Genomic DNA, 16,915 nt, shown 5'->3' on the forward strand with positions numbered 1-16,915 from the left:
CGAAGTCTCTGGAGAAGAAAAAGGTCTTGCCTCACTTCCAGCTACTCATGTTGTCCTGCAAGACTAATTTCTTCAGCCCTAAAGTGGTCGGTGATGTCCTCTAAACATGAGAAACTCCAGTGCAATTCCCACCTTCCCTGTCTCCATCCATGAGAGTTACGGCTCTGAATTTGGAGGAGCTTCACCCACATACGTACACGCCTGAGACAGAAGCAATATCCTCCATTCAGCATTGCCTGAATGACTGATACACATCCAAGACACTTAGGATGTGGGATATGTATGAGATTTACTTGTTTTCTTAAAAGTTTATGAATTCCTTTTGACTTACATCTGCAGTGAATCCTGCTCTTTCTTCCAAGGAAAGAAATGTTTTGCATTCCCAGTTCACTTGGAACATGTGACTTCATGTCCCAAACGTACCCACCTGTATCAATTCAAACACCATATTTGAACTCTAAAACTGTTTTTCACCAAAAAAAGAAATTTTTCAAGAGCTTTTCAATCAGCATTTAGAATGAACTGGATCCCTTCTGGGATTGTTAACAGTGTCTCAGGAGAGACTGACTTATTTTTAGCATGCCAAAAGCACACTACTTGCAGGTGGTGGATTTCTTTTTTCTAATGACAGCTTATAAAAAAGGTTGTAAAAGTGAATTTTATTTTTTATTTTAAAGTATAGCCATCAGGAAAAATTGTCAGCTTGTGGATTTTTTTATTGTTTTCCTGAAACTGCTCACCATTTTTCAGATTTCTTCTTGTAATTCAGTGTGGATCTCTTTTGAGAAATGACCAGGAGAAAAGGAAAACAACAGAGAGAAGCCAAGTTGTTAGTACTGTTAATGTTTTTATAAACCAAGAAAAAAATGTTTGGAGGAAATATCTGTGAAAACAAACAAAAAGAAAAGTCTTGTTTGGATTCCAGCACAATACCAATGGAATATATGGTAGGATTCCAGCACAATACCAATGGAATATATGGTATTTTCCCTCTGCAGTTTATCATCAGCTCAGTTGTTAAGTAACTTCTAGAGTGAGTAAAATAGGAGAAAGTTGGACGCAGAAGGTGCAGAATTTGATCCCAGTTATCGCATCGGTGGTCTCAAGCTGGTGAAATTAATGGTAAAGCTGCCACATGGCTGTGCAGACCAGAGGAGACAGGGGGTGGAGTGAGGGAGGAAGGGATGTGGGGAATCATAGAATAGTTTGGGTTGGAAGGGACCTTTAAAGGCCATCTAGTCCAACCCCCCCTGCAATGAGCAGGGACATCTTCAACTCGATCAGGTTGCTGAAACCCCATCCAACCTGACCTTGAACACTTCCAGGGATGGGGCATCCACAACCTCTCTGGACAACTTGTCCCAGTGTTTCACCACCCTCATTGTAAAAAATTTCTTCCTTATATCTAGTCTGAATCTACCCTCTTTCAGTTTAAAACCATTCCCCCTTGTCCTATCAGAAGGTCAATGGTTTGTCTCATTAGACGGGAGGAATGGAGGTATTAGAGATAGGAGTGAGAGAAGGACGGTGGGGCAACAGGGACAACAGGTGTGACATAGAGAGGAGAAACAGCTTTTGACTGCATTAAAAGCCAGGAACGTGGATCCAACAGTCACAAAGTGCAGCTGGTCCTGACGTCAGTCAATATTTCCATTTGAAAAATGTTTTCCAAGACTTTCAGTCAATGTCGGAACTTCTCAATTCGTTCTGCAGCCAGGAGGTCCAGAGGCACCTGGCTTGACCCGTGGATGTCCCTGTCCCCCCCCAGCTTCCCCTTACCACAAGCTAATAACTGCAGTCCCTCTTCTCAACCCAATTCCTCTCCCCTTGCCCCCATGGTGCCCTGGATTGGCAAGAAACAGCCATGCTGTGCCTAATTTTAAGCTATGCACATGCCAGTTGGCTAGTCAGTCAGCAAAGGCTGGCTGGCCAGGTGGCAGCTGCCAAACGTTCACCCGCCCTTCCCTCTACTAATCATCAATCACCATGAAATTTGCAGGAAGGAAATGATTGGCATGTCTTACCCCTCCTTCAAAGTCGGCTGAAACGGGTTTTCCAAGCATGGAGCCGGGATGGAGAGGCAGAGGATGATGGAGAGATGGAGGGGAGGTTAAAAAGGTTTCTCTGTGTCGTGAGAGGTCATGATAATGACGACAGATTCATCTGCGTCTTTTCTTGGGAGACTCAGATGTGTTCTGAAGATCGAGTCCCATCAGATCCTTATTGCCTGTAATGAATCAGTTCCACGGCTCAATACACAGAGGCACGGAAAGATTTCAGATGCAGTGAGAGGCAGAAAAGATGACCTTTTTTTCAAATTTCTGGGGCAGCTGATGGCTCCCCAAATTGTCCACATGATAAAGCAGCAGTCCAGAGGTGTCCCAACACCGGTTTGCACTGTGTTTCCTGCACAGAGCCTTCAACCCTCTGCTTTTTGGGAGGATTGTGGGGATCAAAGTACCCAAAAAGAAATAATTGCATGCTCTGTTATCCAGAAAGCATTAGTTTTCTTTTGAATGAGTCCATTGCAAATGTGTGTGTGTGTATGTTTACAGCATGAGGACGGTGTACTCATCAGATACTTTTCCACATTAATATTTTCTGGACGAATATTGCAGTATGATACTAAAAGAAACTACTTATAAGTGAAGGCTGACTTTTGCAAGTCATTCTGAAGATCTTAGAAAAGTGGAAGGTTTTTCTCTCAGCATTTCAGAGCATGACATGCGGATGAATTTTTTTCTCGTCAATGTTTCTCCACAGCATTCATTTTAAAGTTTACCCAAATTTATTTATTTTGTAAGAAGAATTGGTTTTATTTTAAGTAAGACCACTTTGAGGGCTTAATGAAATCTTTATTTACTTCCTTGTCTGCAAAAAAACCTCAGAGACAATAACATTTTGTCCTAATCCAAATTTTATGGGGCACTTTTTTTGCCTTTTTCTTTTGATCCTTCCAGAGGACTGAAAAATAAACAAACTGTTTTTTACTGTGTAAGTAATCCTGCAACATAATGAGCCAAAGGGAAGGGCTTTCCCATTTTTCATGAATAGGAAATCTAGTATTATTCTTCCTCTAATGTGACTGGAAGCAGAGAAAATGCAATAAACTTCTTCCTCCTTTTTACCACACCAATGCTGAGGAATTTTAGCTCCTCTACCCTCACTCCCAGTCAATGCTTTAGAAGATAGGCAGTGATTAGTCCGGTCCTTTTCATCAGCACTAAATTAAAGATAAGAAATCAGCTGTTAAGTGATGAGTTTTTCTGTTGTTTTTCATGTCCTAAAATACCAGCAAACTGAATTGATCACTGTCAGCTCCAACCCTGGAGGGCACCATACCAGCCAAAGGTCTTTAAAGCAATCCTGGATTCTTATTTAATCTTGTGAAAGCACATTCATTATAAAGGATAAATTACTGCTCGGTTGAAAGATTGCGAAGGCACTAGCTTTGATATTAATGAAACATGCTGAGATCTTGGCCGTGCTTATCATTTCTTTACTAGTGGAGCTCTTCTGCAGATAAGAGCAGGCTGTTCCGTTTTATTTTCATTCGCACGTAACTACTCTCTGTCAGACACTTTATATGCTGTTGATAAACTCCTTCATGGGCTGCCATCGGTACGGAGGGCAGATGCTGCTCTAAAAGCAAAGCTGCTGCAGATTCACCGGTTTTTGCTTTTCACTTCAAATGCTCTACTGCAGCTGGATTTTAACCGATGGGTGCAGTTAATACAGCCCAATGCAAAGGCGTATGTAAGCACCAGGTTAGATTTGGGTGCATAGTCCTTCCTCAGGGACTGGAAATGCAGCCCATGTCGAACATCCATGTCTGAATGGGAACTTGGTCCCTTGTGGGACTAGGAACTTACGGATCAAAAGCTGCAGAAATAGGTGGTTGACAAACTAGAAGGATGTAAGAGGTGGGGAACGGGGTTTGAGTTCCCTCTTTTTAAAGCAGTGTTGAAAATGAGATCAATTCCCACAGCTTTCAAGAAGCCTGGAGGATTTCTCAGCCCTTCTAAATATGGATAAGTTCTGGCTTTGTCCCTTGCAGACTGAATAAACAGACGATGAGGAAGATGAGACTGCCGGGAGGGTGGGCAGCCCATCTCCCAGGGCAGTCTGCCTCCATCACTGGTATCTCAGCTGCTTCAGAGGCTGGTGGCAAACCCCGTGGGCTGCAGAGCTCCTTCATGACCCTCTTAGCCTACATGCTCATGTAGGACATGATGCTGGAGCCCTTGAATGATTGGCTGGTACCTCCGTTTGTGAAGAGAGAAGCATAGATTCTCATAATTACAGGTCGATAGAAGACCTGCTTAATTACATCTCAAGTTCTGGAGAATTGCAAAACGACAATTAAAGAACTTTAAATATATACTTATATACTTGCCAATTTTCAAAAAAAGGTTTTGGGAAAAAAGACAGACATAAAATGTGGGAAAGGACTTTTTTCTTGGTTTGTATTTCTGCTTTTCCTTGAGCTAAGCACATGAATCACAGATATCTGCAAATAAACTAACATACACAGAGGGAAGAGGGAGACCTGTGTTTGGGGGGAGGCAGGATTTCTCCTTCAGGGCTATTTTAGCTTTCTTCAGTGAACAAAAAAGGGAGAACAAGGATGATTTAAAGAAAAATCCTGTAACAACCACCCCACCACTCCCTTCTCAAAAGGTTAGGAAGTAGCAGTGAGCCTAGCGAAGTGGTACAACAGAGAGAGACAAACGGTTCCCAGGATGTTTGCATTCTTAAGGCAACAGGGCTCATGTGGTTTCTCCACCTGCCCATTCTCTTTCTGCTCCTTTTCCGAAAACCTGTGACTGAGCGAAGGGCAGAAATCCAAAATAGTGAGTAAGCAGGGGGGAAAGCTGGGAAAACTCAACCATTGTACGCTGTGCTTGGCAGCAGGCGACTGGTCAATCAGCGTGTGTGCGCTGCCAGCCAATTAGCATGGGCACGGCTCCAAATCAATCAGTGCATGACCTGCATCTTGCACCATGATGACATCACAGGGAAACAGCAGTGGAGGCAGGAGGCGGGGGAGAGGGAAGCTGGGACTAGTGAAGTCACAGGCGAAAAGGATGTCAGATGGGAAAGGATGCAAATCTTTAGGAAACTGAAATTCCATCGTTTCACTCCTTATGAAGCAAGGTAATGAAATATTCTCTATTTACAGTTAGAAATATTGCCACAGGCACCTCTCTATAGATTCTTGCTAGTCTTAGTGTTATTTAAAAGCGCATCCAAACTCAGGCACACAAGCGCATCTGAGAAAGCAGCAAAGCATCCTGACATAGCATAGCACTGGCTGATGTCGATAATGAGTTAAAATTACAGCTGAATTTGGATTAATGGTCTGTAGGCATTAAATCACAGCCAATCTACTCTGTGGGCATGAGTACCTTTCAGGCAAGCCTGAACTGGTAGCTTTCAGCCTCACAATAATGTAGCCACAGCATAATCTAGCTTCTTTGTAGCCTAGGCTCAAATCTGTGCTGTCATATCAAGGCTATATCCAGCCAAGCTCCCTTGGGCATCTCCAGGTTGCTCGTCAGTCTACAGAGTCCTGAATGCTCAAGTCCTCCTGTTCTCCACTCTGTTCTCCTGCCCCATTTTCATTTCTTCCAGCCCACAAAGCAAAGCAACGTTCCAGAATCACTGACCCCTCTCAGAGAGTGCTCAGCTATTATCCCACGTCTGACCATGTCCTTCTGAAATAAAACTTGGGAGAAGCTGCACCTTCTGGAGCTAAACACTAAGAAGAAAATTTGCAATGATAAGAGCAGCTTTCTCGAATTGAGTGACGGTGTTGTTGGCTTTTTCACGGAGAGCCCTCTCCAAACGGTGGGGCATTAGTGTCACCTCTGCAGGTCCAATGACTCCTCTATCTTTGTGTCTCTTCCACAGATGGCTTTTGTCTTCCTGAGTGGGATGGTATTGTCTGCTGGCCTGAAGGTGTGCCAGGCAAAGTGGTGGCTATGCCATGTCCCGAGTACATCTATGACTTCAATCACAAAGGTAGGTGTTGTCCTCCGTGTCAGCAGAGCCTGGTAAGCTGCAGCAAGGGGAGGCCTGGGAGTCAGAAAATTAGAAATCCTCTTTAGCATCCCTTTTTTATCACGTGGTGACTCCTTTCCAAGCAGGAGTAAAGCCAGGGAAAAGGAAGTAAAGAAACAGCCATTATTTTTTTATGCTGAAAGAATAGCTCTGCTTTAACCTAAACAATGACAAATTTCCCACCTGCCCCACCCAGACTGTAATGGGGCATTATAGGCACCAATTACCTGCTTACAACTGGGGAGTCTTGCAGCATTACAAGCCTGTATTTGTTTGATGCCACAAACTTTGCGTAGCAATAGAAACCCGCAAGATATTCTTCCAATTTATATTCTTCACTTCATGGGTTTGTTAATTCTAGCCCCTGATCTCTGCCCAGACCCCTACGGTGGGTATCTCAGAACAGCGCTGGTAACCAGAACATGTGAATTCCTCCCTATCTCACTTTCCCCCAGGCAGCACATTTCTTGGCTTGCTTGTGGTGCCGCAAAGTCTGTGCATGTTTTTAGAAGAAATTGAAGTACACTCGGTCCTCAGTGTATTTTCAAAGCTAAAGCATTCTCTTTTCTCAGGCAAAGCTGTGCACCCAAAGACTGAAAAATTAGAGAATTAAGACTATCTGTTCCCAGCAGGGCACTGATGCTGTTTTCAGAAAACAAGTAATGATATTCCAGTGCACCCTGGTTGCACGTAGTCCACCCTGCCTTTTCTATAAGGGACTGTGAGCTGAGCCCACTTAACCCCTGGCTGATGACCTCTCGCAGAGACCCCTGCACATGCACTTCACATTAGAGGGCAGGAGGAACAGGCAATCCATCCCTTTTTTCTCCATAACCCAACATGGCACAGATTCCCCACCTCACTGATGTCCACTGGTCAAGTCAGCTGGGGTGGGAGTCAGATTAAGACCCTTAGATGCAGACGTCTCTATAAACTCTCCCTCTGTAGTCACAGGACAGATAGATCTGTTGACTGGTTTCATCCCTGTTAACTGTAATGGGATTTTTTGCACACAGTTCATGCAATGATACCCCCCCACAGACATCTGAACATGGATGTTTTCATCTGCCAGCTGAATCCCGAGATGACACCTTGCCTTCTCTTCTTTCTCCATCATCATGAGGAGGGCACCCATAGAAAAATCTCTCCCGAGATGCACTCAATCTGTAAACAAAGAGCAGCATAATATAGATTGCTGTTTATTTCCATAGGCTGAGCTGCAACTCTGAGGACGATTCTGTGCTTTGGGACTTTTCAAAGCTTCTCTCCTTGGTTTGTAGACCCAATATCTTAACCTAAACTAAGTGCAACTTGTTCTTAGCTCTCTGGTGTTTCTCAGCTAGAAAACTGATGAAGTTGCTAAGGAGATGGAAATTGTGTTCTTGCAGCTGAGCTTCAAAGCAGGCAGGAGGCATCAGGGTTGATAGGATCCACCCTTTCTCCTGTTCTACCAGGTCTAGTCCCTTTTACTCTGTCTCTCGTTTCTCTCCCACAGGCCATGCTTATCGCCGGTGTGACCTGAATGGGAGCTGGGAGTTGGTCCCAGGCAACAACCGCACCTGGGCAAACTACAGTGAATGTGCCAAGTTCCTCACCAACGAGACGAGGGAAAGGGTAGGCAATTGCATTTGTGCATGAAGCATGAAGTGTTGGCCTCATCCAGGGCTAACCTAAGGAGCACTGTCTCATTTAAAACCCTTGATGAGCTCTAGTTTGCTGCCTCCTCTTGGAAACTATGTCCGAGCTTGCCAAAGCCACATCTTTGTTTTGATGGGGAATTATTTGAATTTTAAATTGTCCTCAAAGCCAGAGAGCATTCCTCCAGCTCCATGATCCCATTTGTAAAGAGATCTTGGGAAAACTTGAAGTGGGCTCAGGGACACTAAGAAGTGGCTGGAGGTTGTTCCATGCCATTGAGACTCCCTCTTCCCATCAGGCAATAATTTTGGTACCAGGTTGTTACCAATAATTCCAATGCTTATGTGCTTGTCTGTGCTAGGGGACGTACAAACACAGAGCTAAAAGATGTGTCAATTAAACCAGTAGCAACCCTGCTTCCGTAGGTGATTAACAGAGAACCTCTTGGTTGAGAGGTATAAATTAAGGATCAGAGGTTTTATATGGTCTGCTCATTGGAGATGGGTGGGGACAAAGTCCATTGCTAAAGCAAATTAACGTGTAAGAACAGATCTTGAACTAATCCTGGTGTAGTCACAATTTTGAAACAGGGACACCAGTCCAAAGTTAGAAAAGGGAGTCATAGCACATGGAGAGGGTTTGGTATGCTCCTAGGAAAAAAAGAAAATAAAAAAGGTGTCTGTCTATACCTCAGATCTATGGGCCTTATTTTTACACAAATTCAGGTGACTGGCAAAATAGTAGCTGGCAGAAATTTCCTGCCTCTCTGTCTGGGTCTGAGCCCAGCTGGGGCTCTGTAGTGCTTCTGAATGTCTCCCAAGCTGAGTGCATCACGGAAGCAATTCTGTGCTAACATGACAGCAAAGCTGTCAGTGGAGTCACCTGAGAGGATGTGACCTTCTTGTTTCGCAGAGAAAGACATTTCCACCCACACGCGGTTGCTGCTCTATTTCTGTAATTTGCAAAGAATTTAGCACAAACCTCTGGTTTCTCAGTGGTACTTGGAAGATGTCCTCCTTGGATATGGGGTATGGCATTAGGAACTGATCATTTGCAGCGAGGGTTATTTTCAGACAGTTGGAGATAAAGATCTAACCACAAGCTTCACAGTGGGGAGCAGGCTTGAAGATGATACCCAGTCCCTTTGGGAGAATGTTCTTAATTTTAAATCCAGCCACAGCATAGGTTTTTTGCATTTTTTTTTCTCAACGGTGAAGCAACATATGAATGAAGTTGTTTAATGAGGAAAGATGTTATTTGAGCGTCTGCATGCATTATATCACGCAGTCAAGGAACAGACAAGGTTGTACACACCAGGTACTGCTCCAGCTACTTCATAGCAAAGCATGTTGTCTCAGTGCTGGACGATGTTCACTTCTAGAACGCGTTTGGTGGGACTCATCTTTCCCCAGTCCATATAGCCGAAAGAACTATTTTAGCCCCAGAGGTTTCTGGGAAGTTTCTGGAGTATGTGTTGGAGTCATTGAGCATCTTGCTCACACTGAGAGCTTTACTAAGTTGCACAACTTCTTGACCTCTCTGAAGTCATTGTCTACCCTGTCCCACCTCTCTCAGCCACGTCCTGATGTGGGAGTCATCTGCTGCAAACCTCTCCATCTGAGTAAGTCTCCTAGATTTCCCCTAGAGAAAGGAGGAAACTTTGAAACCTCCCATGCTGGCAGCTAAGACTTGGTCAAGGTAAATCGGCAGGGGAAGGGTACAAAGAAAAAGAGAGTTGTCCATTTTGTTACCAGCACAAGGAAGAAATAGAGACCTTCCACCCCCAGGCTGGTAAAAAAAGGCTGAAAGCAAAGTCTGTTGTTCTGGGTTTCATGTATCTATCTTTGTCTGTGTCCCCTGATTGTAGAGGTGGTCACTGCACAGACAGGGGACTTGGACTGTGCTTCCTAACAGAGAGACATTAGATGAGGTGTCACGATGCAGAAGACTTCATTTTTATTCTCAACCTCTGCTCTTACTTTGGAAAATTACTGCTCCTCATGACCTCTCCCTTTATGAGCTGTTTTAATAAACTGTCCCAATATTATCATCCTCATTATTCTGTACACAAGGCTCAGTCATCTTTTGCCATGAGTTTTCTGTTCTAGCTACACAGAGGTGAATTTAATGATATTTAATGGTAAGACAAATTAGACCATCATCATTGTTCAGATTAAATGGACAACATGGTATTGCCTAAGTGATGCCTGCCCAGTGCAAAGAACATTAGAAAAAATGGATGTTTCCCCCAGCTTTGGAATTGTAACTAGATTAACAAATGCTTTTCAACAGCATCTATTACTCATTATTATTATTATTAACCTTGTATTTGCAAGAGGTTGCTTTCCTCAGTCCAGCTCTGCACTCACCTCATAGTGATGCTGCATGCTGTCATGTAGCTGCCTTGTCTTACCGTAGAGGTGGCTGCATTTTAGTGCCAAGTGAAGCAATGCATATACATCCACTGCGGGTCCCTTGGGCCTTCTGGTATGAAAAGCACTCTGGAAATAAAAGAGAAAAGGAATGACCTTCTTTTTTTCTCAGTTGGGTGATGACTTTCAGAGAGCAAGGAAGGCCTCTTGTCTTTCACACCCAAGCATGGCTCCGAAGCACTGGTATTAATAAACCTTCCTTTGATTTTTTTTCTTGAAGTAAATATGTCAAGAGATGTCAGAATCAGGGAATTTGGCAAGATAGACTAGTCGTCTTTAGAGAGAGATTGTTTTCTATTATTATTTCCCCCCCTGGGGAACAGCATCTTTGCGTCACCAGTAACAGCTGCATTTAACCAACATTTTGAAAGGAGATCGTGGGCTGACTCCGAGTAGGACAGCATCCGAGCAGATGTAACCAGAGGAACTTTTAAGAAACCATGCATTAGAAAACATTAGGAAAAAAAATGTCTGTCTGTGACTATATATATGTATATATCTGCATTGCTATCTCTAGAAATAGGCCTATATCTATAGATAGCTATATAGACATACACACACCTAAATAAACACCCACGTCCATGTGCACACACATATATATATATGTCCATGTATGTTTGTTTAGGTGTGTAGTTTTCTCATTTTAGCCACTGTGGGATAATTATAAAATTGACCAAAGCAGCAAACAGAGGGCCCCAGAGAAAGTTTGTGTCTTTCGCTACTTTTTCCTGAACCATATAAATAGGATTATTTCACACAGAGCAGCACGGAAACCGCTTTCTGAAATTAGCAAAGTATGCTAAAGCCATCAGAGCCAGGCGAATTAACAGCTCGTAACTGCCCAGTGAGCAATTGCTCTTGGGCTGTTTTCTAAGGGAAAATTAGCACTGCTGAAGGATGCTGGATTGACAGCCCTGAAGATTGATGTCCTCTTTTTAGCCAGGAGAGCAGATAGGCTGCAGCTAGCTATTGAAGTGTGTTTCCCCAAATACCTCGCAGATAGCATTAATCTTGCCGTGAACAACCATGTCTCGGACACAGTCTGTAGAAGACAACTGTTTAGCAAGGGGTAGGAAGAAGTTTTGTAGAAAGGTGTCTTAGCAGCGCGTCATGGGAAGATCAGACAGTTTTCTTTGTGCCTTCAGGCAGCACTGAAAGCCACCGCTACACCACATTCCGTTTATATTCTCTCCTATTCTGCTTTTAAGATAACTCTTCACCAGTGCAGCAGAGATGGTGGAAAATCTTGTTCTCCCACTCCTTCCCCAGGAGACGTGCATGGGCATCCCCCATCCCAGTTGCACACTGGATCTTCAGAAAGTCTCCTTGCCTCTGAACAGACAAGCTGAGAGATCTGTGGCTTCCCACCCCAGCACCCTGACCAGGCAGCTCTGCTTTGTTTATTTTCCATCCGGTGTCTAAAGAGAGACAGTAGGAGAAGGGAAGGAAGGGGAATGGCTTGGCCGGTGTTCCCTCTTTGAGGAAGGCAGTGTGGTTAAACACCAGCTGTTTATCTATCTGCTGCGTGTTTCACATCACTGAACCACAAGCTGCTGAACTTTAGGAAAGGGTATACAGCACTGCTATATAACCACTAGATGATAGACACATAGGTATATATATATATATTTATTCTATATTTGTTCTGTTCTTATACTCTTTCCTAAGCATCTGTTCCTGGGCATGTAGGAGACAGGGAGCAGGGCTAAAAGGACCTTTGGTCTGGCCCAGATTGGCTGTTCTCCTTACAGCCTTCTTACATTCCCTTAAAAACAGGAGTGAGAGCGACCTGTATTCTTGGAGCTCCTCAATCTTTGGATAAAATGTGGCACACATGGGAAGTCCTGATGTGCCTCTGGCATCAGTAGGCCGCTTATTAGGCAATTTCTCTCCAAAAACCATAGCAGCGCTTTGACTATGGACCCCTTCCCTTCCACACAGCCAGCCAACAGCAGCACCTTCAGCATGGTCATTTTTCTGGTCACCTTTTCAGACATTGGCAGGAGTAATGGCATATTTTTCTCAATAAGCAGTAATTTCCTTCATTCCCATCTCCCCAAAAACAACACTAATGCCAAACACATCTTTTTTTAAAGTGGGTCAAACCCATCCTGTTTTCAAGGATGAGCTTAAGGGTAAATGTGACCTACATCTACTGAAATCATGGGGAAGGGGAATATGAGCCAGCAACTTGGGAGGTTAGCTCAGCTTGGAAACCACCAGCCTAGCAAGATGGACCATCCTAAGATCTAACCTCACCCCACCAATCCTGTCTTCATCTGCTACTGCTTGTTTATATCATGGTGGTTTTACTGCTTTTAGGGAAATCAGAGAGGCCTCGAGAATCCATCACATACCAAACACAATGGGAAAGGCACAGCATGTTGCAGGGCTGCTTTATCTAAATTCCATTGTTCAAACTAAAAATCTTCTATGCCTGGCCTTTGTTCTTGGAGCTCTCTGGGGTCCTTTTAAAAGCGAACAACTTTGTGTAGCCTCAAACTGATGGCATAAAACTTGTTTACATAGCGTATACTGAGTTATACAGATGAAATGCCATCAAAGTGTCATACATTTGCACCACGAAAGATGGGCAGATGTTTTAAAGTATGTGTAGGAATAAAGAAAAATGCATCATCGAGATGTGTTCTTCATTCTTGCAAGCAACCCTGTCATGCAGTCCTCATTTCATGCCTATAGGTTAGGTCTAGTGGGTTCCTGTAAATGCTGTAGCACCTTTTAGTGTGGTGCTGCTGATAATAGTTTATGCCTAAAGTCTGCCGGGAAAGTCTGAGGGTTTATAACAGCAACATAATAATACTTCACATGAAAACACAAGGGTTCTCACAACACAACACACGGGGTCAGATATAGCCCCCTTGTACCCCATATTTAACCATTGCTGGCCCATAGTAGATGCTTAAGGACAGTTTATGAAGGCTGGCAAGCAAAGAGTGTTCTTGTCCCTGCTTACAGCCTTCCAAGAGCCTGCAGCTCTGGGGCATTCTCAGCATGTGGTTGTAGCATAGGATTTGGAGAACTTTCTTCTATTAATGTGAACAGCAGATTTGGGGCACGTTTTTTCTGTGGCTTCCTGGATGTCCTGTGGCTATGAATACTGTAGATAAACTGGGCATGACATGGAAAAGCGCTGCCCTTCATGAATACAGCTATGGGGCACCCAAAGAGCTCAGCTGGTTTCTGAGACGTGGGTCTACTCCCACCTTTTTAATTTTTCCTTTTTTTTTTCATGGACTGTTCTATAGAGCTGAACAACTCTCCAGCTCTGCTGACTGCAGTTAAGGGGTCCGATTTATTTGCCTACACTTAGACACCTGGAACCACTGGAGACGCATTACACTACGTACAGTATTAGCACAAGGCTGGCAGACATCTATGAGACCCATGCTCTTCTGGAACAGCATCTGGGGTCCTCGTGGGTATTTTCAGGCTTCTCACACAGCGCTTAGTGCTTATGTGTAGGCAACTGAATCTGAAGACCTCTCCTTGTTGACTTTCATGTTAACATAGACACTCAACACACACGGAGATGCACATTTACACATCTAAATTGGGGTGTCTTAGTCTGAGAGCTGACCCCATTCGCTATGCAGATTGGGAGGATCTGAAGTGCCCGACACCTCTATAGATGAGGGGAACAGAATTCTGTAGCAAAAAGTCATGTTCGACACTCAATGTTTTCCCTTAGGCTTTGGAAATCAGTGACCGCCTTTTGCAAATATTCCTTCTCCCTGCCATTAAGCTTTTTTTTAGTCACACCTTCTATTGTTAAAAAAGACAAGAAAAGCAACGAGTAGAGCTAGTGACAGAGGCTTTCTGGCATTGCTTATCATTCAAAGCAGTAAAATGCTTCCCCTGCTAATTTCAAACATGTCATTAGCAACATCTGAATCAGCAGCTTTGAGAAACTTTGCAGATACTTGATCTGGAAAGCCCTTACATATGCTTCCATCCTCATATACTGCTAATCCCACCCTTCAGCATAGCCTGCCAACCCCTCAGAAGACCACTGGATCCATTTCAGCTTCACAAGCTAAATATTGCAGAGTCTTGCTATTGTCTCACAAAGGGGGAAAGAAAAAGGACGAAAGGAGAAAGCTGGATACAGGGCACAGTGCAATGATACTCAGAATGGAGTTTGCCACCAGTCATCTAGAAAATACATCTCAGTCACCCACGTCCCTCCCTGTGACACTGGAAGGAAACAGGACACATGAACACCAAAGCCCTGAAGGTCTCATCCAGATGCTGAAACATAGGTTATGTTTATGCCCAGAGTTAAATGAGGTGTCCTAGGGTATATGAGACAACTGCATGGGAGCTGCAGCTACAACATGGGACCTACAGGAAACTCATTCCCTTCTGTAAAAGCAGCTTGAAGGCAGACAGGACACTTGGGTGTCTAAAATGACATGAGACACATGGAAGGACAACTGAATTGAGTCCTAAGGGTCACAAGACCTCTTACCTGAGACTCAAATGGATGGGACTTGCTATATAAATGTAAACACCTCTATTTGAGCTAGTCACCCTGGACTCCTGCTGTGACAACCCAGCCAATGCAGCTGATGGCTGAGGGCACCATCCTGTGATTAAAATAGATGACTTGCAGCCTAGAGCACTTCTTTCTTACTGCTGCTGGGACCTCAGGTGGCCAGCTCTGATGGAGCTATCCACATCATAGACATCTAAATTAGAGGACCACATCCACTATGACAAACTCCATGTACCCCTACTAGAATATGAGGGAGCAGAAACAGTCCTCACACAGACTGCCCTGCAGCTGGCTGCAACGCAAGAGTAAAAGCACAGCCGTGGTTTCGCAATGGATGTGGCCTCGAAACCCCTCGCCTGGTGCTCTGATGTAGCTCTGAGCTGTCCTGCAGAGGAAAGCAGTTTTCCTCTGGATTCAGATCAATGCAAATTATTTCCCCATTGGTGGAAGTGGACAAATTAGGAGTCAGGTTAAGCCCCGAGCACAGTATGAAAATGTAACAGCCAACTGCTCTGAGGGTCACACGCCTGGAAGACGTCCAAACCGCAGGGAGCGGGGAATGCAGGGACCCTTGTGGGAGGGGGGCACGTCCAGCCCGTGGATGCCCATGGTGGCTAGGTTTTATTTTTTTTTTTTTTCCATGCACTCTCTGAGTTCATGCAGAAGCCATCTCCAGCTCTGTTTTGGTTTCCTGTTCTCGCAAAGCCACCAGGCTGCTGTGAAGTTTCTACCCTGAGGTCAGGATGGTGGAAAGCTGAGATGCAAAGTGGAGCAGAGAGGAAGTCTCCCACCAAACCAAGAGGGAGGGGGAAAGGGAGATCTTGTTACGGGTTCAGCACGCAATACATCTGAAATAATACTTAGGTTTTTCGCGTTTCAGCCTATTGTCAGTCTCTGAGCTATGGCTGGAGTGAGGTCGAGAAGGCAGGATCAGGTAGGCTAGCTCGCTGCGGACAGATCATTTCACCTGGCTGTACAAGATAGATGGCTGTGGTTTGGTGGAGCTTTGCAATGTGTGACCAGAGAGGATGAGGGAAAGGAAGTGCCCTGAGGCTGTGCAGTGCCTGAGAGCACCACAGAGCATGACCTAGGGAGGATGCATGGTGCATGACTTGATGGGAAGTCATTTCACCAACCCCAAAACCAGCTCAGCCACATCAGAGGGGCCTCATCCTGCCCAGCACCCTCCAGGAGCAGCCACGACTGGCTCAGCCATGTGAAGGGAAGGCCTCCAGAGCATTCTTCTGCCGGCCCTGTTGGCAGGAGAAGGGGACAAGCTGGGTACTCCTCAGGGAGATGGCAGATGCAAGAGGCACAGGAAAGCTGTAAGAGACAGGAAGAAAGGGGGATCAGATCCATCCCACACCTTCCCCATCATTATCTAATCCCAGCAGGGCACGGGATGGAGTGGGCAGAGGGCAACATTCAAGGACACCAGTTTTGAAACTGATGTTCCCTAATTTTGGTACTGTATTTTAAGTTTTACAATATTTTGCTGATAATCCCAGCCCCTGGAATCATAGATATTGAGATTTTGTCCTTCTGGTTTTCCTTTAGCTTTTTTCCAACTTTTTTTTTTGTTTTCAGTGCACACGTGTCAACAGTTGAAACAGTGAAGGATTACTGCAGGAGTCAAATTAAATGACCCTGGTTAAAGTATCACACCTTTTCAACCAGGGTCTTATGGTGTGGCAAGGCCAGATTTTTGCGGGGTGGGTTGCCTCTTCCAACTGGTCAGTGGATGCCCAGTGATGGTCAGTCTGTCTTCAAGGTGGATTTATTAGAGACATTAGGTAGAGCTCCTGCTGTAGCAGGATGGTCTAGTAAGTAGTGCGCTGTCTTGAGACTACGGAGGTCCAGGTTGTGTCCATGGCTTGGCCAGGCATGACCTTTGTGGTCTTCTGTGAATTATTTAAACTCCCATCCATCTCAGCTCCAAAAAGAGGGTTCTTAGACCACGGAGGTGGTTGTTTCAGCTGGCAGATGACTCAATATTTTGTTACCTGGAGGACCTTTCCTGATTCAGCATTGTGGTTTCCACTGAGCTGGGACCTCCCTTGTGCTAGGAGACGAGTGAGACCTGGAATTGCCTTTAGAGCTTTTTTTTTTTTCCCTCCTGGGTAAATCCAGGTCTCACCATTCCTGAGGACAAACACTCCTGGGAACTAGCAAGCATGAACTGCCCTCCCAAGGACTGTCCTGTGCAGCCTTTTGGAGAACCTCAACCTTTTGCTCCTGAGGCTTTCCCCAAGGACCTAAGCGCCCC

General features: G+C 44.7%; 1 protein-coding gene across 1 annotated transcript in view; it reads left to right on the forward strand.

Moving 5' to 3' along the window:
* PTH1R (parathyroid hormone 1 receptor) overlaps positions 1–16,915 on the forward strand; it is a 123,108-nt gene that overhangs the window by 81,723 nt on the left and 24,470 nt on the right. Inside the window, exons 5-6 of the mRNA XM_050892771.1 lie at positions 5,914–6,024; positions 7,559–7,677. Coding sequence (XP_050748728.1) covers positions 5,914–6,024; positions 7,559–7,677 — 230 coding nt within the window. The remainder of the gene's footprint in view (positions 1–5,913; positions 6,025–7,558; positions 7,678–16,915) is intronic.

This window comes from Gymnogyps californianus, chromosome 2, assembly GCF_018139145.2.
Source record: "Gymnogyps californianus isolate 813 chromosome 2, ASM1813914v2, whole genome shotgun sequence".
In the NCBI taxonomy this organism is placed as follows: domain Eukaryota; kingdom Metazoa; phylum Chordata; class Aves; order Accipitriformes; family Cathartidae; genus Gymnogyps; species Gymnogyps californianus.